Below are 27,315 nucleotides of genomic sequence, written 5' to 3' on the forward strand. Positions count from 1 at the left end.
GCCCATAATATGAAAAATTCACTGTTCTGCCTCCAGGTATTCCCTAAGGTACCTGGTGGAGGGTTGGCCACCAATTCAGATGAAAAATCTCCATATGCCACCTCCATTTCCATAAATAGGTATTTGCACCTGCCATCTACAAACAAAATTCACATTACAAGCACTTGCCAAAGAAACTTACTGTCCACTGCCCAATGCCTACTTAAATTTGAACTATCATTTTATAAAACTATATGCTATAGACTTTTTTTTAAAAGATTTTATTTATTTGAGAGAGAGAGAGACAGCCAGCGAGAGAGGGAGCACAAGCAGGGGGAGTGGGAGAGGAAGAAGCAGGCTCCCAGTGGAAGAGCCTGATGTGGGGCTCGATCCCAGAACGCCGGGATCAAGCCCTGAGCCGAAGGCAGACGCTCAACGACTGAGCCACCCAGGCGCCCCTATAGATTTTTTTCTTATCCCTAGGACTTACTAGTTCTCAACCCTGGCTGCCCAGTGATACTATTTGCACCAGTGCTTCTCAGCCTTCTTTGCACATACTATCTCCTGAGAAGTACCTAAAATACTCCGGTCTGGAATCACCCCAAACCAACCAAAAGAAAAGTGTGGGCTCGCAGGTTGAGTCTTTTCATGCACTCCCTAAGGAGGTTCTTATGCACACAGAGTTGAGAAGCACTGTCACATATAAAAGCACAGCCAGAGAGTACTGTACTAATATGCAAACCGTGGCATAAAATGATATAAAATGTATTCAAGAGCTATGCATAAAATGGCATTAGCTTAAATAATACCTCGTTAATACCTGCTAAAAGCCATGAAATTAAATTGGCCCACACTCATACCATAATTTGTAAAATACTACCAAATTTCTTCATCTTATCAGGTGACCTCTTTAATGATTTCAAACGTAGGCTTCGGGGTTGGAACACCCAAGTTCAAATACCGACTCTCGCACTTGCTGAGTGGATTCTCACCTTCCTGTCTCAACATGGGATATTACTACCATTCTCAAAGATTATTCAATGGGGCGAAGGGTCTGATTTCTTTCCCTCGCACTGAAGTTTCATCTATGTGGTTGCACAAATGAAAAGTTTATTTATTTTTTATCAATGAATAGAATTTTATGGATGTACCACAGTTTATCCATTCCTCTGCTGAAGGACCTCTTACTGCTTCCAGTTTTTAGTGATTATGAATAAAGCTGTTATCAACATTCCCATACAGATATTTACCAATAAACCCTTGTGTAAATATCCAAGAGGGCAACTGCTGGGTAATATGGCATGTCTATGTTTCACTTAAAAACAAACAAAAAAACCTGGTAAATTGTATTCCCAAAGTGGCTGTATAGTTATGCATTTCTACCAGCAGACATTAAGTCCCTATTGTCCTGCATCTTTGTCAACATTTGTCATTGTCAGCTTTCTTGTACCTTAGCCATTTTACCAGCTGTAGAGCGGCGGCATACCCCTGTGGTATGAATCTATGTCTACGGACTGTGTTGCTCATCTTTGAATTCAACAGGTATATAAAATTTTAACTAGAAAACTTCACTTTAAAACTAATCTCTCCAGATATCTACTTATAAAATTTTAGACTGCAAATTTAAGATCATGTAAGCTCCTTCCCTTCACATTAAAAAAAAACAACTATTCCTATTTCTCAGTATAAAAGTATATAAATATATAGCAAACCTTACCAGTAGCTCTATCACCCAGAGAGGATCACCAGCTTCTTCTGTGTGTGTACGTGCATGGGCTCAGACTATAACCCATCTAAAGACCCAAGGTTTAAAGCAGGAATGAGTCAGGTATGTTGGAGGAACAGAAAGAAAGCCGAGTATGAAGGAAAGATGACAGTAAGCAAGGTGGCTATAATAGGAGATGAAATTAGAGGAAGAGGTCAGTTCACGCACAGCAGGGTGCTTCAGTGTTGGTGTGTATAGAAATTACCAGGAGACCGTGTTAAACAGACGGCAGTACCCCACCTTCAGAGTTTCTGGTCCAGCAGAGCTAGTGCGAGGCCTGAGAATCTGCATTTCTAACAATTTTCCTGCTGATGTTGCTGGTCCAGGGTCCCACCTTGAGAATCGTTCTTGGGCATGCTACACTATGAGGAGTCTGATTTTTATGCCAAATAAATGAGAAGACACTGGAAGATTTTAAGGGCGGAATGATGTGATTTGTTTTGAAACTGAATAGATCATAGTAGCTGAAGTGTGAAAGCTAGATCAGAGGGGACAAGATGATCAATGGGAAAGCAGTAAGGAAACTATTACCAGCAAGGAAGGATGGTGTCCTGAATTCGGGTAGAGGAGATATTAAGATGTGGATATATTTGGAATAAATGTAGGGAAAGCGGACAGAACTTGCAAACAGATGGGAGTACTAAGGTGAAGGAAGGAGCAACAAAGGGTATGTCAAGGTCACTGGCTTGAAAACGGCCTCTCGGAAAGACTTTATGGGGGTGCTAATCGTAAGTTCTATTTTAGAAATATTTAGTTTGAGGTAACTGTTACATGCAACTACAAATACCAAGTATGCAGGCTGGATATACAAATCCGAAGCTCCAAGAAAGGAAAATAAAAAGCTGGAAGTCATTAACACATAAGTGATAATTCTCATCATGGAACCTACTCAGATCATTAGTAGAGGTCAATGGGTCTCTATGTAGGGTGATGTTGCCCACCTCCCAGGGGACACTTAGCAATGTGTCAACAGTTTTGATCATCTTCACACTGGGTAAACCACTGGCATGTGACTGGGGCCTCCGGATACTGCTGTATAAAAGGGTACAGAAAAGCTCCCAATGACAAAGCATTTTCCTCCTCAAAATATCGGCAGTGCTGGGGTCAGAAACTCTCGTACAGAAAGGAAAGTCATCTTGTATGAAGGGAGCAAAGGAGCGTGAGGCCTTTCTCAGACATACAACTGACTGGAAAACATCCCACTTACATACCCAGTTTAAAACCTGCTTAAATATATATATGGCCAGCAGAGAAATGAATTAAAAATATCTAAATAATTCCATTATAGCATTAGACTTAAAATGGCTGCTGTTCGGCAGTGAAAAATAGTTATCCTAAGGAAATAGGGTAAAATTAATGGAATAATAGTTTAAATGAAAAATTCTGATTCATAAATCTGTAAGACCCGAGGTGATCTCCAGGGCTCTTCTGGGAGATTATGCTACTGAATAGTTCCGTTGAATGAGTAAATGCACAAATCTGTAAGCACAGGAATGAATGGTAAGTCTTAACAAATACATGTAACAAGGAAACAGAAGACGAAATCTGGAATGTGGCTGCTGACTCTCAATTTCTGGAGTGTGGGTACAGATTCACAAAATTCCTAGAAATGGAAAGACCCTAAAGGAGACAGAACAGGAGGATTTGAAATGAATAGAAATCACAACTTTGGGGGAAATAAATCCCAATATGCCAAATGATCCCAGTATCCTTCAACATCTAGTACCACGAGCTGTCAATCATCACCGGAAATTTTCAAGGAAGATTTCTGAAGGCTTTACTCTCTGGAAAATACCTATGAATTCAGTCTTCAGGGCTGGGTAAGAGAGAGCCATGTTACAGAAGATAACTTGATAGCCTACTCACTGAAGCACGTCTGCTTTATAAATGAGACCGCAGACCATCTTTCACACTGAGAGGTGTTAAGATCACAAATCTACCCTAATCTTAATGCTTTTAACTGCCAAAAGAACTGTAGTGGAAGGACACTGGCATTAGAGGAAAAATATGTTCTAGGTATGAAGTGAGTATAGGATAAAAAATTCAGTGTTGAAAGATGTGTGAAAAAGACCTTCTCACAGGGAAAATAGGAGAGATAAGAGATATTCGGTAATCAGCCTCATCATAATGGACATAAATAGATGACTTCAAATACCAAGATGCTGCTTTTAACTCATGGACAGAAATGTTTAAATGACACTTATCTCTCACCAGGAAGGACAAGTTGGCCTGTACTATTCACAGCCACTGAGCAGTATATGTGTAAGAAAAATGGGTCCCTGACTAGGACCTTCTATAGACAACCTTTACAAACCCAAAGCCTATCACACTACTTTCTATGTTACTGACGATTATGTTTAATAAATTGGAGCTGTAATCTGGGACCATGGAAAATTGCAAATAAATAGTTTCATGTAGTTTATAAACAGAAAATTCACACGCTACATACCGGTCTACTTTAACTGTGAACTGAAAGAAGTAAAACTTGTGTGACCTCAAACACACAGGACTGAGCAAACTTACCCTTCCCAGTTCTTTATCTTCAAGGGCCAGGACCCCAGTGCTTTCCGTGAAGAGTTTTACTTTGACCACAGGCCGAGGATGGGTGGTGGTGAAATCACCTTGAGTTCCCCATCTGCAATAAAGTAACAAAGATTTTCTTTAAAATGCAGATTTTTCCCCCAGACAGAATTATCTCCTTAGAAGGCCCATTAAGCAATACAGACTCTTTTGTGGCTCGATGAGATTTTTATCTTTGCTTTTGTTTCTGACGGATGGCACAGTCAAGAAGAAAAATAAAAGCTTTATAGCTTATAATAATTACAAAGCTGTTTCAAAAATTAGCACATTACAGTATAAAAGACAGTGTGCAATGAGAATTTAGGTTAAGGTAAAGCATTATATACGTAGCCACTGAAGTCTATTATTTATTCAAATACAAATTATAATCCCATTATTATGGCTGCCTAGAGGGAAATTGCTAGAAGTTTGTTTATATAAGAGAGAGTTTCGTGGAAAACTTTTTTTTGCATGCTGAAGGCTTTACTCCCTCACTTCTTGGAAAGTCTTTACTAGATATTTTATATTTTAAAAAGTGGAGGTAATTATCTCAAGTCTATTACTTCGTATGATTTTTTAAAAGCTCCTATCAAAAGGAAAGAAATAAGCATTATAAAAATATGAACGTTTTGCAGTTAATTTCCCAATACACTCTCCCAAGAAGGGAGTACGTCTGTCGACATCTGGCTTTTCAAATCATCATAACAAAATAACATTTCTCTTGGCTTATCTTTTAATTAGTAGCATCTCAGAGTCACCACACACCAATTCATCCTAGTGTATTTACAAACTCGCACCTGGCACACGCCTGATATTAAAAAATCTTATCAATATTTCTCATAACTCTGAGACCACAGACACGAGAGGCAGCACAGCAGGAAGAACATGCCACTGAGAAAAACACACGAAAGTGAGATTTAACAAAATAAAGATTCTTGCTCCAAATAAATCGCCATATAAAAACATGGATTTTCTTACATTGTTTTTAGAAAACGAATTTACCTTTTCAAGGCATTATCTGAACTTTGTTTTATAAACCATATTCAGAAAGCTTGGGAAATACAAAAAATGGAGGAAAGTCTAATAAAAATTGAATAACTGTGACGTCTTCCTCTCCTACCACAGCAGTGATAACACTGTACGTAATATGTGTATAGTAAACCAGAGACCATTTCAGTGACCAAGGAAACTAGTATCTAGATGCAATTTGTTCTCCTGAAATTAAAGTCATATGCCAGAGGGAAGAGAGAGATTCAATTAGGATGGAAAGCAGCTTAATTTTTATTTTAGACTTCTAAAAAGGGGTTAGCAAAGAATTTTTGCCATTTCATAGAATTAAGATGGTCTGAGATAAAGTATAGAGCTAAAATAAAACTAAAAATGAAAATGAATTCAGAACCAAAATAAGGGAGAAAAATTCTCAATTTAGTGTGTGGGCTCTTCAGCTGTGAATGGTCAAGGCCATCCAGATGGCAACTCTGGAGTAGATTCCCAGGACATACTCGTCTTTATTTGGTGTCATGTGATTAAATGTGGAAAACCAATCCTCTGAGACATTTTCTTACAACTGAAATCAAAGATTTGTAGTATCCATGTAGACACAGCATAAAAGGTCTACATAGAATTTGCTCATCTTCTAAACTAATTCTCTTCATCAAAACTCAGTTTTTTTTCCTCTGATGTCAAAATCCCTCGAAAGTACTTATACCGTTTTCTACAATTGTTTGTAATTCCCCATCTACAGCAATATGAAGTTCTCCAAAGAGAAAAACACTGACAACCACGTTAACCATCACTGGGGGACCTGGTGAGTTTCATCTTTTACCCCCATGTCCCTGCCATTTCCATGAAGGGAAATGCGTGCTCGCTCCGGCAGCACATATGTTAAAATTGGAACAATACAGACAAGATGAGCATGGCCCTGGGATGATACGTGAAGGGAACGGCGCTGCCAATTCTGTTAGAGTAAGACAAATAAACAACAATGCATATGTAAAGAATTGTGCTCACTCATGATCCTGTGAACTCCCAGAAAACTGCCTTCTACCTCCGATCCTTCATAAACACACATCTTCAACAACTATTCTTCAATAGTTTGGGACAGGCCACTCCAATATATGCCATTTTGGTCCATTATCTTGAAATAAAGTTACTTAAACAGTAAGTGCAACAAGGATAATCTGACTCCTCCTTTGTGCCCCTGAAAGCAGGAAATCCATCCCCCACATGAAAGGTACCCGCCCCAGCCACCCATACTGGGAGGTAGAAAACATCTTTATTACCAAAAACAGGGAATTTGGGGCCAAGGAGACTGTATAAACAACCCTTATTACTAACTTACTATCCCCAGAGAGCTCAAACTTCTCTGTCAATTCTTCACAAATTTATTGTTTGTCTGAGAAATACAAAAGCTGTCTGCTTTGGTCACTTCTGTGAGTCTCATATTTCATATATGCACAAATTAAATTTGTTTTTCTCCTGTTAATGTGCCTTATGTCAATTATTAGACCAGCCAAAGAAGCTAGAAGAAAGGAAAAGTTTTCCACCCCTACATCTCTAAATCTTTATTCACTAGACATCTCTCATTTACTCACTAAAAACATTTTACTACGTAAATCATACATTAAGTGACCAAAAATGAGATGTAGTTTAAAGAATAAAAATTAGCATTCCCACCACTCAGGTTAAGAGGGAGAACATACCAGTATAACAAAAGAGTTTTCTTTGTGCCCTGCGCTGGTCACATCCTCTTCTCATCCCAACCCCACACTACTACCAGAGTAGATAGGATTCTGAGTTCTATATTAATAATTGTCTTAAATTTCCTTTTAAAGGGAATATTTTTAACATTTTACCTCTAGAGGTGATCATTGATTGCTCCAGGTGTCTTGTAGTTGGTCTTTCATGGGTAAAGGAAATTCTCTTCCTAGTTCACTAGATACCCACAAATAAATCAGAGTATGTGTTTTATACACATATATCAGATATGTGATAAATATTATGGGGTATCAGTTATGTCCTGAATTTTCTTTCACAGATGCAGGTACATTTTATGGACGGTCTTAGATATACCACAGATATCATATATGTCAGATAGAGATCACCGATTCTACCCATCTGTAATCCAGAAATGAATGCTCTATTAAACTTTTCCTGTACCTACTGAGGGGATCAGTAATTGCAGCACTTTAGCATTTTCTTGCTTTTCAGAGATAAACCTAATTTCTTTCTTTCTTTTTTCTTTTTTTTTTAAACACAGATTTAGAATGCTGTAGCTTGGCATTTTGCATCAATATTCATGATTGAGACTGGCCTGCAGATTTCCTTTTTTTTCTTGTAGATTTACATTCCTGCATTGTCCTGGTTTTATTATGCTAGCGTTTTTGAATGAGTTGAACAGTGCCACATTTTTATTATCTGGAAGTGTTTGAAAAAAAAATGAGAATTATCTGTTCTTGGAATTTACCCATTAAGCTGTTTGGGTCCAGTGTTTCTTTGTGGACAGATATTTGCTACTGATTCTGTTTCTTCACTGGTTCTAGTTCTAAAACTACTCCAGTTTTCTATTTGAACTGATTTTGATACATAACTAGAAAAACAGTTATTTCATCTAAGTTTTTCAAAAGTTTTTGCACAAAGTTGTAAAATACCTCTTATCTTTTCCATCTATGGCATCTGTGGTAGTTACGTATCTCTTCTCATTCTTAATATTTTTTCCATTTTTAACTTTGACATAGGTTTGTCCTACTATTCTTTTCAATTACTATTGCTTGACTTTGATGATCTCCTCTGTTGCATGCTTGTTTTCTATTTCATTAAACTCTGCTTTTTTATTCATCGTAATTTAGCCGTGTTAATTCTACTGTTTTACATTATTAACTTGAATGCATGGCTCATTAATTTTAAGCCTTTCTGTTGTTCTAAGCATTCAAGCTTAGTATTGTAAGCATTTCAGGCTATAGATTTCCCTTAACCACTTTAGGTACAGTGTCCCACAAATTTATGTTATTTTTGTTATTATTTAGCTTTTTACAGGTGTGTTTCTAGAATTTATAAACAAAGTTTTACTTTTTCCAAGTAAGTCCTATGCTTATTACATTAGGTTAGATAATAGAACTTGCAGGATACTAATCTCCTGAAGTAACTGAAACCAGCTTTTATATATTTCAAAATATGTAGGCTTATATGTGCATGTGTGTGTGTTTATGTGGGTGTTTAACTCTTCCATGAGTACATGGAAATAAAAAGTATTCTCCACTGTGGGTACAATGTTGTATATGTGGCCATTAGATCGGGCTCTTTAACTGTGCTATTTAAATTTATTTTATCATTACTGATCTTCTGATATCCTTAATATAGCAAGGTAAAAGTATTATCTCCCATCAAGATAGAGATTTTGACAACTTCCTTTCATATTTTTGGCAACCTTTGGTATCCAATTTGGTGATGTAAAAATATTTAATAGTAACCATGGCCTTTGAATATGAACTATTTATCTTTTATAATCTGAAGGCCATAATTACTTTTCTACCATTAGATTTGTGTAATATTAGAGAACACTACGCAAGGAATGGTAGTAGGGTAGAAAACATGCTTAGAGAAGTCACACAACGAACCTAATCGCATATTGCAAGTAAAGCCAGTAATTTATTAGAAAACAAAGAGCTGAATGAAGTTAATAGGAAGACTAATTTAGAACTTTGAAAGCAATCCAGGATATCCACTCCTAAACGCTGTGCCTGCAAGCTACAGGACTATCACAGGCCCTGGTAGGCAATCCACAAGAATTTGTCTACCTAACAAGGTCTGGGACTTCCCGAGTGAAGAGCATGGAATGCTAATGGTCAGCTCCTGTGAAAAGAGAGAGAATTAAATAAAAAGCATGCTTTTAGGCAGAGAGAAGCAAAGGCACAAGGATACCAGCAGATCTTAACTGTAACAGGCAGAGGACTAAACTTTTATGATATTTGACAAAAATGTGCAATTTTAAAGGGGTGCATACATATAAATACAGTGCTACTTAATAGTCTTTATAAACCCTGACATTCCAGAATACAAACCGGCACCCCCTTGATAATTTCTCTTATAAAAACTAAAAGTTAGTAAGATATATACAGTTAGAAAATGCTTATGAGGGGCGCCTGGGTGGCACAGCGGTTAAGCATCTACCTTCGGCTCAGGGCGTGATCCCGGCGTTCTGGGATCGAGCCCCACATCAGGCTCCTCCGCTATGAGCCTGCTTCTTCCTCTCCCACTCCCCCTGCTTGTGTTCCCTCTCTCGCTGGCTGTCTCTGTCTAATAAATAAATAAAATCTTAAAAAAAAAAAAGAAAAAAGAAAATGCGTATGAATTGTACAATACATGAATTAAAAACAAAATTCCTCGCACCCCAATCCCCAAAGAGTCAAGGAAGGAGAGAAGAAGGTAATAGAATAGGTGAATGTTTTCAATATTCACCAAGATATTTCCTCGTTTTCTACCTAATTGGCATGTTTAAACACTTTCAGGAATTAATACCATTATTATCTTCCTACTATTTTCTCTGTGTTATGTGATAAAAGAATACATTACCCTTGCTGTCAATTTGCTTTGACTCAAAATACATTGCCTTTTTCTACTTCTATGAATGTATTATTTATGAGGATTCAGACTTTCAATGTAAATCTTCAAAAGAATAAAATATCTACAAAGCACCTTTACGAGGACAGCAGGACTTCCTGGCTATGAAAACACAGAATAGTTCACATACTGACTGAAATAACGGACATTAATTATGTATTTGCTATTAAATTAAGGATACTGGAAATTCATATCATGAGCCAAAATACATGTATATGTCTATCCATCCAGCAAAGCTACTTCTAAGAATTTGCCCTAACAAAATAATCATGAGTACTGGAAAGACTATAAGCAGGAATATATTCACTATAGCCTATGCATAAAGCAAAAGTAAGCAACTGAGATATCTAATATGAAGGGAAGATTATGTAAATTAGGTGGCACACAATGGAATATGTTGCTGCTACTTAAAATGATGGCTATGAAGGTGATGTAAGGCTAGGTGTGATGTAATGTGGGGGGAGAAAAAAGGACCCAAATCAATCTGGGCCTCTTTCAAAAAACTTACTGAGTACTTTAAATGTGCCAGATAATAGTGTCAGCAACCAAAGTCTCTATTCTCTTGGAACATATATTCTAATAGATGATAGATGACAAATAATTTGATTATGTACTGTTAACATATATTCCTCTGAACCTTGCCCTGGGTTCCTGACATGCTTCTAAGAGTAACTGTAGAACTAGATTCAAACCGTGACCTAAAAGGATTCTCAGAAATTACTAGCATATTTGTTTCAAAGTATGTTGAAAATCATTAACACTGTAACAGTTATCAAAAATCATCCAAATGTGGGGCGCCTGGGTGGCACAGCGGTTAAACGTCTGCCTTCGGCTCAGGGCGTGATCCCGGCGTTACGGGATCGAGCCCCACATCAGGCGCCTCCGCTATGAGCCTGCTTCTTCCTCTCCCACTCCCCCTGCTTGTGTTCCCTCTCTCGCTGGCTGTCTCTCTCTCTGTCGAATAAATAAATAAAATCTTAAAAAAAAAATCATCCAAATCCCTCAATTCAAAATTGTTATTGTGAACGTATAATGCACACATGATGACAGAAGCTAAAACTTCAAAACAGGCTCAACCTACATTCCTCATTTATGACCAGCACTGAAGAATAGGGTATACATAACTTCAAAAACTATTTCATCTATCCAGCTCTCCATCCTTTTATCCATCCAACTGTGTGACAGGCATTGGGAAAGGACGGGCATTAAAAAAATAATAATAAAAAATCAAGACAACAGATCCTGTCCCAGATGAGCTCAGGCTGGTAGGGGAGAAAGACATATAAACTCATAAATATAATAAATCCAATCATACAGAATTGAACAGGGTTTTAAACTGCACTTTTAAAAATTACTTCTGAGACCGAGCATTTTCTCTTTATTAGTCATCTGAATTTCTTTTATGACTTGCTCTTTTATTATAGTTGTCCATTTATATATTACATTAGGCTTTCTCTCTAGTAGGCTTTCTTTTGATTTAAGAAAACCTCTAAAGACATACTGTTTCTGATACCATATATGGTAAATATTGTCACAGCTGGTTACTTTCTATTTAACACTTTTCATGGCTTTTCTTTAAACGTATAGTTTTAAAATATTAGATAGCCAAGTTCTAGCACTTTGATTTATAGTTTGATTTTGACATCCTGTTTAAAGAGTCTTTACTTAACCAAAGATTATATAAATATTAACTTTATTTCTTCAACATGTTTGTTTAAATCTTCAGGTTGTCTAAAATTTAATAGTGATGTTAAACCTTAAATTTTCATCTATCCTGGTCTCATTTAGTTTTAGAAGTCAAATATATATATATGGTATTATAAAAACTGGGGTTTGATGTTAAACTTTGTCCTAAAGAATCGATCTCCTGAGCTGTGCTATACTGTTTGAATTCTCGCAGCTTTATGAGATTAGGTTACAGGTGAGAACAAGAAGGAAATAGAACATTTCCAACTTACTATAGTTCTATTCAATAAAAAGGGAGTTCTCTCCATTTATTAAAATCTATTCTAATATTTTTTGGTAAAGTCATACTTTTCCCTACTATGTAGTTCCTACCACATTCTGTGTTAAAGTCATTTCATAGTATTTTATATTTTGGAACTCTAAGGAATCTGCCCTTTACATTGTCTGACAATTGCTGGTATACAAGAAAGTTATAAACTCTTTTTACAAATAATAGTTTTGCCTTATTTTCAATCTAGTGATTGCTTTTAAATGATATTTTCTTTACCAAATTTCCATTAATTCTATTACAAAAACCAAGTTATTAAAATAGTCAGCAATGATCTATAATTTCAAATACATCACTTATTTTATAAGAGAAAACATGAAATAAGGATCGAACTACAGGGACGCCTGAGTGGCGCAGTCAGTTAAGCATCCGACTCTTGGTTTTGGCTCAGGTCAGGATCTCAGGGTTGTGAGACTGAGCTCCTTGTCAGGCTCTGTGCTCAGTGGGGAGTCTGCTTGGGATTCTCTCTCTCTCTACTCCCCCATACCCCTCCTGCTTGTGTTCTTTCTCTAATAAATAAATTAAAAAAAAAAGATCTAACTACAGGGAAAGAAATAAAATTCTTAAAATAACTGTAGCATGAAAAATATTAACAATCCAACTATAGATCATTTTCATAGCAGGCATTTTAAGATTAAAATGATGTAACATTTACCCAAGAATATTTGCCTCAACGAAGTTTAGGCTCATAATTTAAATATTCAAACATCAGATATTTGGTAGCACTGATTTAGATATTCACTTAGGAAACAGAAAATCTTCCCAAGTTTTCTGCAATCAATTTCATATAGGTCTGAGGTCTCCTTCTGCTGTCCTACAGGAGATCTGTCCCCCAAACTGATTTAGATTCACCTAACTCATGATAAACATTCAGGATTGCCTTGAGTTACTTTTAATTACTCCTATTTGGTGACAAGGTAGACGAACACTCTTCACAAGCTCTTGAAGAGGGACCAAGAGGTAATAGCAATGCTTGAGAATGGGATGCAGTGATTTGGTCAGAAAGGCCTGATGCTATGTATCCTCAGGAGTGTCAAACAGTATCATCTGCAGCTGTGTGCCTTCCCTGGGTCTGGATGCCCGGGAAACTTGCCTGGTTGGCCGAGAGCACACAGCTGTGTCCCTGCTCATGCAGCTGTATGCAGGTGAGCTTCAGTACGCTTCAGTTACATAAAGAAAACTGTATCCCTTGCCAGTATCTGTTGGTATCTTTCTGTCATTGTCCTGCTCAAAATAGCCAGGAATACACTAAAACTATTCTGAAACAGATGTGTATGTAAAACAGATACATTCATAGGACTGGTAAAATATACAAAGTAAATGCAAGATGTCACTATTATAACTATACAGCGCTATCTCTCCTTAATTGAATAACTTAAAATTGAGAAGTTTAAAAAGAATTACTAAGAGTCTATTATGTAAGTAAAAAACACAACGCTGAAAGCATTCTAAAAATAATATTAAGCACTGACCAAATTCTTTTAAATACAGCATTTCTGATTAAAATGAACAATTAAGACAGTTTTATGGCAAGGTCTTTCTAAGCAGAAGACACTTTGGAAGAGCAGCTTTTGATATTTAAAAAGTTCAACATTTCTATGTCATTTCCCAGGGCCCAACTGTATCAGTTTACCAATTACTGATGGACTTAAGCCAAAGAAAAGGATAGAATGGTTAAGATAACTACATTTCTACAGAAATGTGGATGGCTGGTGGCATCATTTACCATGGTTAAAACTACAAGAGGCGAAGGGACTTATTTGAAAACTCGAGGGTCTGATTCCAATAAGTTGCTGGAAATTCAGGTCTGGACTTTAGCTACAAGGCTGAAAACAAAGATGCAGATTTGAGAGTTATTCACAGAGGTGACAGTAGAAACTACAAGAATGAATGTATCTATGAAGGGTGTCCATTAAAAACTCCATGATGGTAGGAATTTGTATCTTACGAATCTAGGCCTATATGTATCTCTATCCGTGTGTGTACCTAAACACAGGTTTTTAAATTAATTTTTAAATAAATGGGATATTCAAATTGCTCTATAACTTGTGCTTTTATATAACACTATCAGTGTTATATAACACTTATCAGTACATGGACTTTACACAATTTTAAGACCGTAAAGCATTCCCCCTTTGTATGGCTATGCCATAATTTATTCAATCACTCTTCTGCTGCTGCTAGACCTTAAGGTTGTTTCCAACTACTGCGAAAGTGCTGCAAAGACATCTTCACATATATACAATTGTTTTTACATAAACATTGAAAGGACAAAAACCGGGACATCTGGGTGGCTCAGTCTGTTAAGTGTCCAACTCTTGACCTCAGGGTTGTGAGATCCAGCCCTATGTCTGGCTCTGCACTGGGCATGGAACGTGCTTCAGATTCTTGCTCTCCCTCTTGCTCTCTGCCCTACCCCACCCCCAACTTGTGCACGCGCACGCCGGCTCTCTCTTTAAAAAAGACAACCAAGGACAGAATTCTAAGACAGCCCAAGATTTTAAACTATTATTACATATAAAAGAATATACTAAGTCATTTTAAAAGTTGATTCATAAGAAATATACCTATGTAAATGCAGCACAGAGCCCTGTTCTACTGAAAGTCCAAATTTTAAAATTCATTGTAATATAAAATCCAAGTTTGTTAGGATTTGAAAAATTTTGTTGTAAACGAACATCCTTCACTTTCAATTTTAATAATCTGTAGGACAGATTTTAAACTTCCTTTAAAAATACATTGAGTATATTATTAAAACAAATTTCCTATACATTTAAAGAAATTAGTTTAAGTTCGGTGATGAATAGTGTTTATAAAAACTGCTTTACTTATTGCTATTACTGTCGTTGACATATTTTAAACATATTTGAAATTTCAATTTGATATCAAATTTGCACTATAGAGGTCATTAATATACCTAAGGCAATATAGCTTGGCAATATAGCTTTTCATTGAATGAAATCATAGCATGGCTTTCTAGGTCATGAAGGTAACATTTATCTGACAAATTACACTGTTATTTAGGACAAAGTACTCTATTCTTTCAACAAAACTGAAGGAATTATTCTGTATAGCTATACAAATACAGACACCCTCAATGAAAGTAACTACATAAATATAACATTGTTCTAAATAGTTACATGTAAAGATGGGGGGGGTCAGATTGATTAAAAAAAAAAATCAACCAGTACGAGAGCCCTTGCCCACAGCAGCATACAGCGGTGGAGAGACGGCTAAGCAGGGCAGACCCCAGACACACTTTCTGGACTCAAAGACCACTTCCAACATGCACAGGGAACCTGGGCGATCAAGTTAGAGTATCAAGTTAGAAAAGAATGCCAACCAGTCTGGAATCTGGGATCTTCAAAACAAAAACAACCCTCCCCCTAGCCAAAATTTGAAATACAGATTTCAGATAGAATTGCAAAGAAATGCACAGGGAGGTCTCAGGCCCCCTTCACCTACCCTGTAGCGTAATGTTACACTCGTTGCCTCACCAAACTGGTGAGGCACTAATGAAGGCAATTATGTTTACGCCCACACGGCACAGCACCTGTCATACAGAAAGAGTGTATGGAATGACTATTGTTACTAGTATCCATACTAGTACTACTTTAGCTTTACTGCACAAGCAAAATGATACGGGCCTGAAAAAAAGGGATGGTTTGGAACATTAAAGTTTAATCAACTTCATAAAAAGGCAACACTAAAATCCAGACAATATAAGGAACTACAAAGAGAGAGGCTTCCACTAATAGTAAAACATGACAAAAAAGAGGAGAGAGAGAGGAAGAGAGAGGGGAAGCAAAAGGAAAAGAGGGGGTGGTGAAGCGAGGGGGAGAGAAATGGAGAAAAGGAGGGAGGATTATTAGCAAGAGACCAACCGGGATAAGGAGAGTTATAACCTGAGTGTTACTCTAAATCTTAAGTATTTTGCACATTACTTTAGCCTTCCTTTAAAAAATAATTCAGTCTAAAATGCTGACATGAAGCAAATTTTAACAGAAGGACCAGAATATATCCTTTACAGTTAAATTAATTTTTATCACTAGACTTCTGGGATGATCTTTCCAAAATGCTACACTAAAACTTCTGATTAGAATGTAAAGAAAATAGAAAGTTCTCTCTTCAACGTAGCAAAAGAAGAAACCCTGGGATGATATTTTGCACTTCGAGGAAGAAAAATATTTGGGGATGACTTGGGGTAGGTACTGATCACTTTCATAATAAGAGAAATATTCCAGGGGCTTCGCCTTAATTCTAGCTTATTGTGTCTCGGACATTTCCGTTTCCCTTCAAAGAGACAGCTCCCATTTTGCTGAAGATTGCTAAAGCCTCAAGAATAATAGGATAAAATTATCCTCTAAAGTCTGTATTTCATTTGTGAAGTATTCATGCCATTAAACCTCCATATCCAGAGTAATCATATTATACTTATACCATTTTCTTCTGGGAAAGTCTAGCAAGCATGTTAGCACAAAATCAGGTTTCAGAAAAAATAGAAGATATAATCCCTCACAAGCATTTTCCTTTCTCTCCTTCAAAGCAGGGTAGTTCAAAGATATTAGCTTGAAGCATCTAATTTTAAAGAGAACCATTTGTCATATCTTGGATTACAATTTTACTTGGTCAAGGCAGTACAGCAGTACAAAAAAAGTGTCACTTTTTATAAGATGGAAGCCAAGATTTTAAAGCACCTACAGAAATATGAAATAACTGATATAAGCTACAGTAACTTTAAAGCATGAAGTGTATTATACAACAAATCTCTAGAAAGAGGTTCAAATAATAAAATGCACTGGTGCAGAAATGAGCACAACTATACTGCATAAACCAATAATTAATCACCTACACATACTTATCAATGTATCTTCATACTGGGGTTATAACCTAAATTTTGAGGTAATACGAGAGCATCAGCCTGGTTTGTTCCTTTTTTTTTTTTTTTGACACAAAAGTAAAATATGATTGTGGGGAAAAAAAAACATACCTTTCAACTGTGAAAGAATGCATTATCCCTTAAAGATAAAATGTACTACAGAAATTTAAAATATAGGGTTTCAAACTAATAATTATCACTAATCAGTACAGCATATTGTTACCAGTAAATTGGAAAATCCATCTGTTACTAGTACTTGTTTTACCAGATATATTCCAATAATTATTCTCTACTTTGATAGAACTTCCAGGCAGGTTAATGCCCTTGGAGACCAGACTGGTACGGGTGTGAAAATGCTTTCCCTCTAATATTTTCTTGATTTGAAGACCTTGGAATTGCTACGGTTCTATAATGTCAGTGCATCTATTCTTAATGGCTTCCATTTAAAAGCAAATGCTCCTCCAATGTTTCCAGCTTCTCCCAAGGTAAAAGACTCTTGGTCCTTAAAGCAGTAACGTGGGGGCTTTAAAGAGAATACCAGACTGAATTATCTATCCCGGTTTACTTCATTTCTCCTCGGAATGGTCCTCCTGGGGATCTCCCTGCAGATAAAACTTTCTCTTTCCTAAATGACAGTTTCTTTGGGCGAAATAAAAAGACGTTTCGACTGCACAGGAGGAGCTTGGGAGGAAAGAAGTTTCTGAATTACACAAATATCTGAGATTTTCAGAGGGCAGAATTCCTTGAGATCCTTCCTGAGGGGGTTGAGAAGATCATAAAAAGCAGAAAGTGCTCAAAAAAGGCACAGTGCAGGGAGCAGAGGCAGGCAGACGCTACAGGATGCCACGCAAGGAGGCGGCTGAAACCGGGCCCTGGAGCACTGCGCGGCAGAGCAGGTCCTTGCAAGCGGCTTCAGGAGCAACCCGGTCCAGCAATCCTCACCAGCTAAGCAGTCACGGCTGGCACTTGCTGCTCCTGGTTCCCACGAGACCTATCCCCAGGTTATTCAGGAAAAGAAATCCCTGCTTGCAGATTTCTGATGGCCAGGGACTAAGTTTTGAGATAACCCTAGAACATAAATGCAACACAGACGTGCTTTTAAAACTTAAGGATGCTCACAATGATATTTTGGAAAATAATTTTGGGACTCACGGGTTAAAAGAAAAATAAAACCTGTTAGGGTTTTAAAGAACTGGAAACTGCTGCCTTACTCTGGGTGTCTCTAACATTTACCTCACTGGCACTTGAAGGAATCTTTAAATAAGGACACTTTCTGTCATTCTTGTCCTCACTTGTGCAACCTCTGGAACGGATCTGTAATAAGCACTTAGTACGTGCCCATCATAGAGCTGCGTGTGAAGGATACAAAGATGAAGGAACACAGACTCCAGCCCTTAAGGACTTGGGCTTGTAGGGGAAGGGAGAAGCAGGAAATGCAATGAATACTACCGTGTGAGGCAAGCTGAAGAGTGACCTTCACTTTCAGATGGAAGACTCCTTGCATTCGTTTTCTACCTTTAGGATTTGTCTTAGCAGCTACAGCTGTCTAAACGGCTTATTCCTCACTGCAGCCACCTCGATATAACCGGCATTGGTTACAATACTCAAGGGACAGACTCTTAGCTATGGAACAAACTGATGGTTACCAGAGGGGAGGTGGGTGGGTGGTGTGGGGGAGATGAGTTAAACAGGTGATGGGGATTAAGGAGAGCACTTGTTAGAATGAATACTGGGTGATATATGGAATTGTTGAATCACTATATCATACATCTGAAACTAATATAACACTGTATGTTAACTGGAATTAAAATACAAAAATGAAAAAAGTAAAAAAAAAAAAAAACCCCAATACTCAAGAGAAAAGACTGTGTAGGAAGAGTGTGGACTTTGGAATCTAAGAGAACTGGGTTGGAATACTGGTTGCTCTACTCAAACCAGGGATACGCTAATGTTTTTTAAGGATCCATTTTCTTATCTACAAAATAGGAATAGTAATAAGTCCCACCTGACATAAGTATTCAGAAGAATAAGTGAAATCAATAAGAAAATATCAGAATGCCTGGAAAATTAGGAGACATACAAAATAAATGCTTGTTCTCAAATCACTTGGGCACCCCATTTTCCTGATGTCAGGATGGAGGTCCTAATGACCAATTCCTGATTGCTTTTCCATACCAGCTTCTCTGAAAGGAAAGAAGACCTGTGAGTGATCATAAATTCTCTTTTCTGCCGAAAGTAGCAGCAAACATGTCAAGTATGATAGAAGACAGGTCCTCAAATCCTCTAGGTTTTAGCTGTATTACTTGATAATGAGCTTTTATTGACAGTTGACTTTTGGGAAGTCCATCACTGCTAAATTAGCTCCAGCAAACATGGCTAAGGCATGTTTTGGCTTTAGGTACTCTTTACTCAGTGAATGTAAAGCACTGCTAGCTCACATAGTCACGGTACCCCAATCTTAAGGTAGGAAGAAGCATTTTGGAGAATATTGTGTCAAATATATTTGGAATTCTTGAAATATTTATAAAATCTTCACAGGTCCTGTTTGGAGGAGATTCTGAAACCAAAGAATTAAAGATTGCAGTCCTTATAGTATTTTGTAGTGGTATAAAGCTGGAGCTTATCTTGGTCAGTCTAAGAACCTCATACTTCAAGTGGGGCTTTAGTATGTTTGTGGAAAGTCTAGTCTAGAGATGAATTTAAGCTCTCTCAAGATTCAAGACTCTACCCAGAAGGTCTTTTCTCCCCTATTTTGTTTGGGTACCCACAGAAGAGTCTTATTTTTGTTTTTTTTCTTCCTTTACTTACTCTGTCCTTGAGCTACAATGGTTACCAACAGTCTTTTTTTTTTTTTAAGGTGGCAATAAAAACAACGTAAAGAATGACCACATAGATGAGCGACTGAAATGACTAGAGAGTAAAGAAACACGCCCTGCCATAGGGCACTACACTCTCCTGTTTCTTCTGGAGTGCTAAGGATTCCTTTGTCCACTTCCCCCACCACTGTCTGACAAAGATGCCTCTTTCTGTTGAAAGCTCAAGGGTTCCCTGCTCAGAAAGACTTCCTTAACCATCTCCACCAGCTCCACTGGACGATCCTCCAAATAAGATAGGTTGTGTCGTATTTGCATAGGATTATATCATTTCCTTCAAAGTAGTGACCCAGTTTGTAACGATATGTTCCTAGGTGCTTAGCTACGCACGCCTGTCTCCCCTGCTTTAGACGACAAGTGCCATAGCTACGTCTAATTTTAGTCATCATTTCGACCCCAGGACCAATGCATCACTTAGCAGAGCTCAAAACGATTTAATAAATGACACCATATACTTCATTCCAACCAGTCCTCAAAGGACTATGAGAAGAGCTACAGTATTTGGATAAGACCAAGTTTTCTTGACAAGTATATTTCACTATGTTAAATAAAGGAGGGGGACTGGGTCAGATGAGGAACCGTGTCTTCTGAATCTGCCACATGCGACGACTGCCTAAGTTCCATGGCTAATAGCTCTGGATCAGACTGTCAGTGATACACACAACCATATGCTACATTTTTCATATTTATAGATGAAGAGTTTTTATGGACAATGCAACAAACTCAAGGGAAGGGGTGGGGGAGCATACTGTTAAATCAGAGTACTCACCTGAATCTGAAAGCCGCTTCTGTATTTTAAAATAGGACATCACATTTAGCTAAAATCATCTGTGGTTTTAGCATATTTATGGTGGTTAAGATTCTAAAGCAAGTGACTATCTTCATATGAGAACTGTCACAGCTGATAAACACATGGACACATTTTAAGTGTGTTTACCTGAGACTACTATTCATTTCTTACCCAATCTGTCTCAGCAAACTGCCGAAAAAGTAAAACTTTCTTTAGGCAAATTTGTTAATGAGTAACAGGTGCGTCTTAATTTATTCATTAAGCATCTATTTTTAAGTACTTAAAATTGTTGTTAAGCTTTGCAGTGACTGAATTAAACTATTTTGTGTTTTTTTTTTTTTCTTTCAGTTGTTTGGGTACACTTTTTTCATCCTACCATCATTGCACCTGTGCCCGGCTTAAGCAGAGAACTATTCTAGAATCCTCCACAAGAATTAAATGCTACATGACAGCTTACGTAGTAACTATAATTTCCTCTATGAGGTAGATCTCTGATCTTTTTATTCACCGAAGTCTTCCCTGGCATAAAAAATGAAATACTGAGGCAAAGACTCTTTGTACACTTTGTAAAACTAAATACTTCAGATGAGAAAGGTAGTTTACTTCTAATTTCCCTTTTAATACCTCACAAACATGAAGTTAACCAAATATGTCTGATGTTTATAATGTCAGAAGAATCACATTTAACTGTGGATTTGTATTCCAGTTCAATCAGGTAAGATACATTTGTCATGTTTTTCAGGGGAAACACACAGAACTCGTGACAAAGCCAGACGTGGCATCTTAACATTTCTTTTAAAAAAGGGAATAACTTCTTTTATTTTTTTTAATTTTTTTAAGATTTTATTTATTTATTTGACAGAGAGAGTGACAGCCAGCGAGAGAGGGAACACAAGCAGGGGGAGTGGGAGAGGAAGAAGCAGGCTCCCAGCGGAAGAGCCGGACGTGGGGCTCGATCCCAGAACACCGGGGTCACGCCCTGAGCCAAAGGCAGATGCTTAACGACTGAGCCACCCAGGCGCCCCAAGGGAATAACTTCTTTTAGAAGACAGATTATCTGGGTCCTTTGACCTCCAAAAGTCTGTGTTTACAAAATAGAGTTTAGTTGCTTGGTTAGATATTTAATTATTTTGGAATTACAACTTCCTTTTTCTTAATTGTTTGTATGTGTAGATTTTAGCTGTCACTTGTTAATACTTACATATGTGAAATAAGAAAGCAACGTGGGTGGAAAATTTTTAAGTGAAAACAAGCACAGTTGTGTATTTGGTTAAATAAAAATATTTTACCTTTGTTACAAAGATTTTTGAAAAATACCTTCATATTTAAAAAAATTAGATTACTATAATAACTTTAAGAAATGTTAAATTCCAGCTTAAATGTAAGGGGTGTTTTCCCCCTAGAAACTGCATGTGATTTATAGAGGAGATTTTAATATACACTGTTTTTGTCACTGTACAAATGTTCTGGATGTAGTAAGATGGGATGTCAGTGTTCGATTATTTGCAATTTGTGAAGGAAGCTGTGGGACACAGAAGATGATCTGTACCATGTCACTCGGCAGATTGTATTTAACTGCATGGTGGGTGGAAATTAGGGTGACAACTGGCTCCCAGCTGCTGGTTAAGTCCAGATTCACGTTCAACTTTCTTATGAACACTAGAAGACTAGTCAGCATGTATCTAGTTTCATAGGCATATCTAGCTTTGTTAATCAGTATTTTCCCTATAGATTAATTAATCTCAGTGATACTTAACAGATTCAAGAGAAAACTGTTGTCAGTTACTAGGAGTCACGTGTTTCGTCAAATAGAGGTCAGTCACAGAGCCACTGAGGATGCAGTGCTGAACAAGACCTGGCTCTGCCTTCAATGCGCGCACAGCTTTGGAGCAGCAGCAAAAAGAGGGAACTACCACACACAGAGCTTGGGGACAGAAGCCCGATGGGGAAAGTGAGGGCAGGGGTTCAGGAAGGCTTCAGAGATGAGAGCACCCTAAACTCTACCCTCGGGGAGACAGCTAAGGGCAAAAGGCAGGCAGACAGGCCATGTACAGGGACAGGTACTGGTTCTCCCCACACACAGTAACTCCTCCTTCTCAGGGCCTTTTAAATATGTGTATGGGCAGAGGCTATGGGAGATAAATTACCTAGGATGCAGGGGGCAGTTCCACTGACAAAAACTGCTCCCATAAAAATGCAATATGACATACTCCTGCTTCAAAATACTGTGGCTGGCCAAACGCAAGGGGGGGTTGGAGAAGTGGAAGTCAGGTAAGCACAGAGCCAGGCAAAGGGAAGTCACTAAAAAACGTTGAGGGCAACGACATAATCTGATCTGTTTTAGAAACTGGACTACAGGGGAGGCAAGCAGGGAGACAGGAAGACCGAGGAGAGGCTCATGAAATAAAGTTAGCAAAGGCTGAATCAACCTGCTGACCACGAAGATGTGGGAAGGGAAATCGATCTGCTGAGCACTGAGGAGGCACAACCGACAGGGTTTAGAAATAAGGAATGGAAAGAGGAGGAAATGTTGAATGCCCAAGTTTCTGGCTTGGGCACCCGTGTAGATGGAAGTATCACACACCGGGATGATACACAGGGGGAGTGTTAAAGGGAAAAAATGAGTGTTTCTATTTTGAATGCGTTCAATTTCAGAGTCTGTAAGATACCCAAGTGAAGATATCCAGACAGAAGGATATGCTAATCAAGTATCAATCTGGATAATTAAAAAGGGGACGTTTGTCCATTGTAGAACTACTTTCGATAACAGCCTTCTGAGTCTGAAAGCTATTTTTCTTCGTATTCTATCACAAGGCTTGGCCCATTGTAGAAGTTTCTTTCAGAAGGAATAATGCCACATGCAATATGAATTACTCACGATATTAAAGTAATACAGAATAAATTGTATCTGTCTCCTATCTCATAAAAGAGAGTGATTATATTCTACTGTGAAGTTCTTGCTCATCCACGCCATATGGATAAATATTTCTACATCAGATTAATTATCCTCCTGGTAATATATCTTAATTTACATAAGTACTGCTACAAAAACTGAATAATTGTGATCAATTTCTAAGAATGCGGTGTTTGAATATTACATCTTTGCATTGGTTTTAAGAATGATTATAAAATGGATGTACACTTTTTGTCTAAGCCATCACAAGCTACATGATGGCAAGAAAACAAAGCAAACAACAGAAAGTAGCTCAGTAAAGGAATTAGCCTCTTTGTGAAGAGAAAGAGCAGCCCCATGGAGTAAAGCAACAAAGCCAAGCTCAGCTTGGTGTAAACAAGCTTTCTCTTTTTAAAGATCCCACCAACTGAGGGAAAACAGCAAAGGTCACTGGCTAGGTTGGGGACCTTCTCTGAAAAACCAAGCCATGAAACATTCACAGATATGCCCAAGAAAATAGTAATGATGAAATTTTAATGTGATCACCAATCTGTCTGATTATGGGAGAAACAGGTCCATCTGTCAGTAAGTCTCATCACAAAAGTGACTAATTGCATTAAGTCCACAAACCTGTTCTCAGCCTTCCAGAAATAGTTCTGCAATTTTAATGAGTTTGCCGCAGAAGTCGAGTCGCTTAGTCTAAGCCATTTATAATTCTAGTCCCACTATAAGTAGGATGTGAGTTTAAGCAAGGAGTTCACATAAATACTGAAATTCACCAAAATCTAGCTATGACATGAAGGTGCTTGGAGGTGAACTTAGAAAATGTCCATCTGTTTTGGTCCTATTTTCCACGAGCCTAATTTACTAAACAACTAACAAGTCTCTCTCCTAGAAGTAGTTCTGCAGCCTTCACCTGGAATCCAATATTGCAGAGAAAACAGGAAAATGAAGTGATCTGAAACACTGGCCCCTATGTACAATAAGTAACTGGATGTAAATGTTTTGAATTTTTCAAGGAAATCTACAGGAAAAGTTGTTCAATGCTGATGTGAATATTGACCTTCAGCTACTGATTTTAACAAAAACACAAGATGCCACTTCATGCACACAGTTTTTAAACGTGGAAGATGATAGGTTAAGCTGTTATATCCTTAAAATTATATTTGCAATACATACATTCACGTTCCCTCTAGACATTTACCTTATTTAAATGTGAAGTAACACAGGGTATGAAAATAAGAAAAATGTAGAAGACTTTGCCTCTACCATTCTGGCAGAGCTATGTAAGACTTGTGGGTTTTTTCACATGCAAATATTAAAATTTTTGAAGAGCCTTATGAGAATTTGCCAAAGTCGATATGATCCAAATGTTGCCATCTGCCAGCAAAGCTAGATTATGGCAAAAAGAGGAAAATTAAACATAAGAACACAGTCAGAATTTCAAAAACTTGCTCCAGGTAAAATTTTGCTATTTTATAAAAGCCAAAAGATATCACATCTTTGCAAACAAATTCATCTTGCATTTTATATAATAAGGAAATCTGAGCCAAAAGAACAAAAGTGTTACTTGTCTAAAAATTGACTAATACTTCACTTTTATTTCTTTTGCCAAATTACCATCACTGTGGTTTCTTTGGTGGTCTTGTGTCAACGAAGCCTTTCCAAGAACAAAAGAAATTTAAAAACAGGCTTATCTCCCAAACTTTTAAAACTAAAATGATGTTAATGTCATTATCTTTGCAGCAGTATTTCTAGAGCTTATGGTTTTAATTTGGAAGATGTTAAAGTGCAAAAAAAAAAAAAAAAAAAAAAAGGCCCATCAAAATTCCCCCCTCAAGTTTATAGAAGACTTACTCTTTCCTTAAAACAAAAGAACACTTAAGAAAAAAACACTGTCCTATCTTCCAGGTAATAGGGTTCCTATACTTAAAGCGTTCAAGTTTTATGAACTAGGAACCACTACCATGAATAATAAGTCTCATTCTGCTGAAGACACCTGATAATTGACAATACTATAGATGTATCAACGTGTCCCCTTTCTTCTAAACAGGAAGCCTTAAAATTATGATTTTTAAAAAATTATATAAATTTAAAAATAACTTATTAATAAATTAGTAATAAAAAATCTTAAAATACGAAAGTCACTGTCATGATACATTAATAAAAGTGTCTTGGTAGGGGAAGAAAACGTCACTTCTGTGGTTGGAGCAGAAATTTCCTAAACCACATTGTCCAAACTTTAGCTAGACAGGATAGGAGAGAGAAGACTCAAAATCAGAAACAAAAGAGATCTTACAACTGATGACACATAAATAAAATCATGTAAGAGACTGTTCTGAACAATTAATGCCAGTAAATGGAATGACAAAGAAGTCATGGATAAATTCTTAGAAACATACAAAACTGATGAAGAAATAAAAAAAAAAATCTTATCACACCTGTAACTAACAAGGAGATGGAATGAGTCATCAAAAACCTGTCAACAAAGAAAAGCCCAAGATCAGATGGCCTCACTGGTAAACTGAATCACAATTTTTAGAAAGAATTAAGTACTAATCACTTCTCAAACTCTTCCAAAAAAACCTGAGAACACTTCCATTTTTTATTTTTCAAGAGAGAGTGAGAACATGCGAGCAGGAGGGGGGAGGAGGAGAGAGAGAATCTCAAGCAGACTCCTGCTCAGTGTGGGGCTCCGTCTCATAAACCTGAGATCATCACCTGAGTGGAAATCAAGAGTCAGAGGCTTAACCAACTGAGCCACCCAGGTGCCCCTGAAGAGAACACTTTCAAACTCATTTTAAAAGGCCAGCATTATCCAGATACCAGAGCCAGACGAAGACATAGTAAGAAAAATTATAGGCAAATATCCTTGGCATAGATAGATACAAAAGTCCTCTACAAAATACCAGCAAAACAAAATAATTAAAAGGATCATACACCATGACTAAGTGAGTTTATTCCTGGGATGCAAAAATGATTCAACATATGAAAATCAATGGGATACACCACAGTAACAGAATGAACAATAAAAATCACACGATCATCACAATAGAGAAAGCATTTGACAAAATTCAACATCCTTCATGATAAAAATCCCTGAAAAAAATTAGGTATAAGGGGAATTTAACTCAATAAAATATTGGCCATATAGGACAAGCCTACAGCTAACATCATACTCGATGGTGAAAAGCAGAAAACTTTTCTTCTAAGATCAGAAACAAGGCAAGGACGCCCACTCTCAGCACTTTATTCAGTATACTACTGGAAGTCCTGGCCAGAGCAATTATGAAAAAGGAAAAAAAAAAAAAAAAGAATTTAAAAAGCATACAAATTAGAATGGAAAAAATAAAATGATCTGTTTGCAGATACTTTGTATGTAGAAAACACTAAAGATTCCACAAAAATGTTAAAACTCCATAACGAATTTAATAAATTTGTAGGATACAAAACAATGTACAAAAATCAATTGCATTCCTATACACTAACAATGAATTATCCACAGAGGAAATTAGGGGGAAAAATACCATTAACAATAGCATCAAAAAGAATATTAATTTAGGAATAAACTTAACCAAGGTGGTAAAGACTAATAGAAGGAGAAGTACATGAAATTGATGAAAAAACTTAAGAAGAATTTAAGAATAAGTAAATGGAAAGATACCCCATGTTCATGGACTGGTAAATTTATTATTGTTCAACTGTTCATACTATCCAAAGCAATCTACAAATTCAATGTAACCCCTATCAAAATTACAGCAGTTAACAAAAATTTTAAAAATCCTAAAAATCAAATGGAATCACTAGAGACCCTGAACAGCCAAAGCAATTTTGAGAAAGAAAGAATCACACTCTTGATTTCAAAATACATTACAAAGCTATAGTAAATAAAACAATATGATACTGGTTTAAAAACAGACATAAGACCAATGAAACAGAACAGA

At 37.1% G+C, this 27,315-nt stretch overlaps 1 protein-coding gene and 1 non-coding gene across 11 annotated transcripts in view; one reads left to right on the plus strand and one right to left on the minus strand.

Annotated features, from left to right (window-relative positions):
- Positions 1-27,315, minus strand: part of CADPS2 (calcium dependent secretion activator 2) — a 513,662-nt gene that overhangs the window by 238,262 nt on the left and 248,085 nt on the right. For all 10 annotated transcript variants that reach the window (XM_044387950.3, XM_044387934.3, XM_044387928.3 and 7 more), the window contains exon 7: positions 4,268-4,379. In XM_044387950.3, coding sequence (XP_044243885.1) covers positions 4,268-4,379 — 112 coding nt within the window. The remainder of the gene's footprint in view (positions 1-4,267; positions 4,380-27,315) is intronic.
- LOC113267553 (U6 spliceosomal RNA) lies at positions 6,164-6,265 on the plus strand. The gene has a single exon (XR_003320846.2). It is a non-coding gene; the product is annotated as a U6 spliceosomal RNA (small nuclear RNA).

The sequence above is a fragment of the Ursus arctos genome, unplaced genomic scaffold (genome assembly GCF_023065955.2).
Source record: "Ursus arctos isolate Adak ecotype North America unplaced genomic scaffold, UrsArc2.0 scaffold_3, whole genome shotgun sequence".
In the NCBI taxonomy this organism is placed as follows: domain Eukaryota; kingdom Metazoa; phylum Chordata; class Mammalia; order Carnivora; family Ursidae; genus Ursus; species Ursus arctos.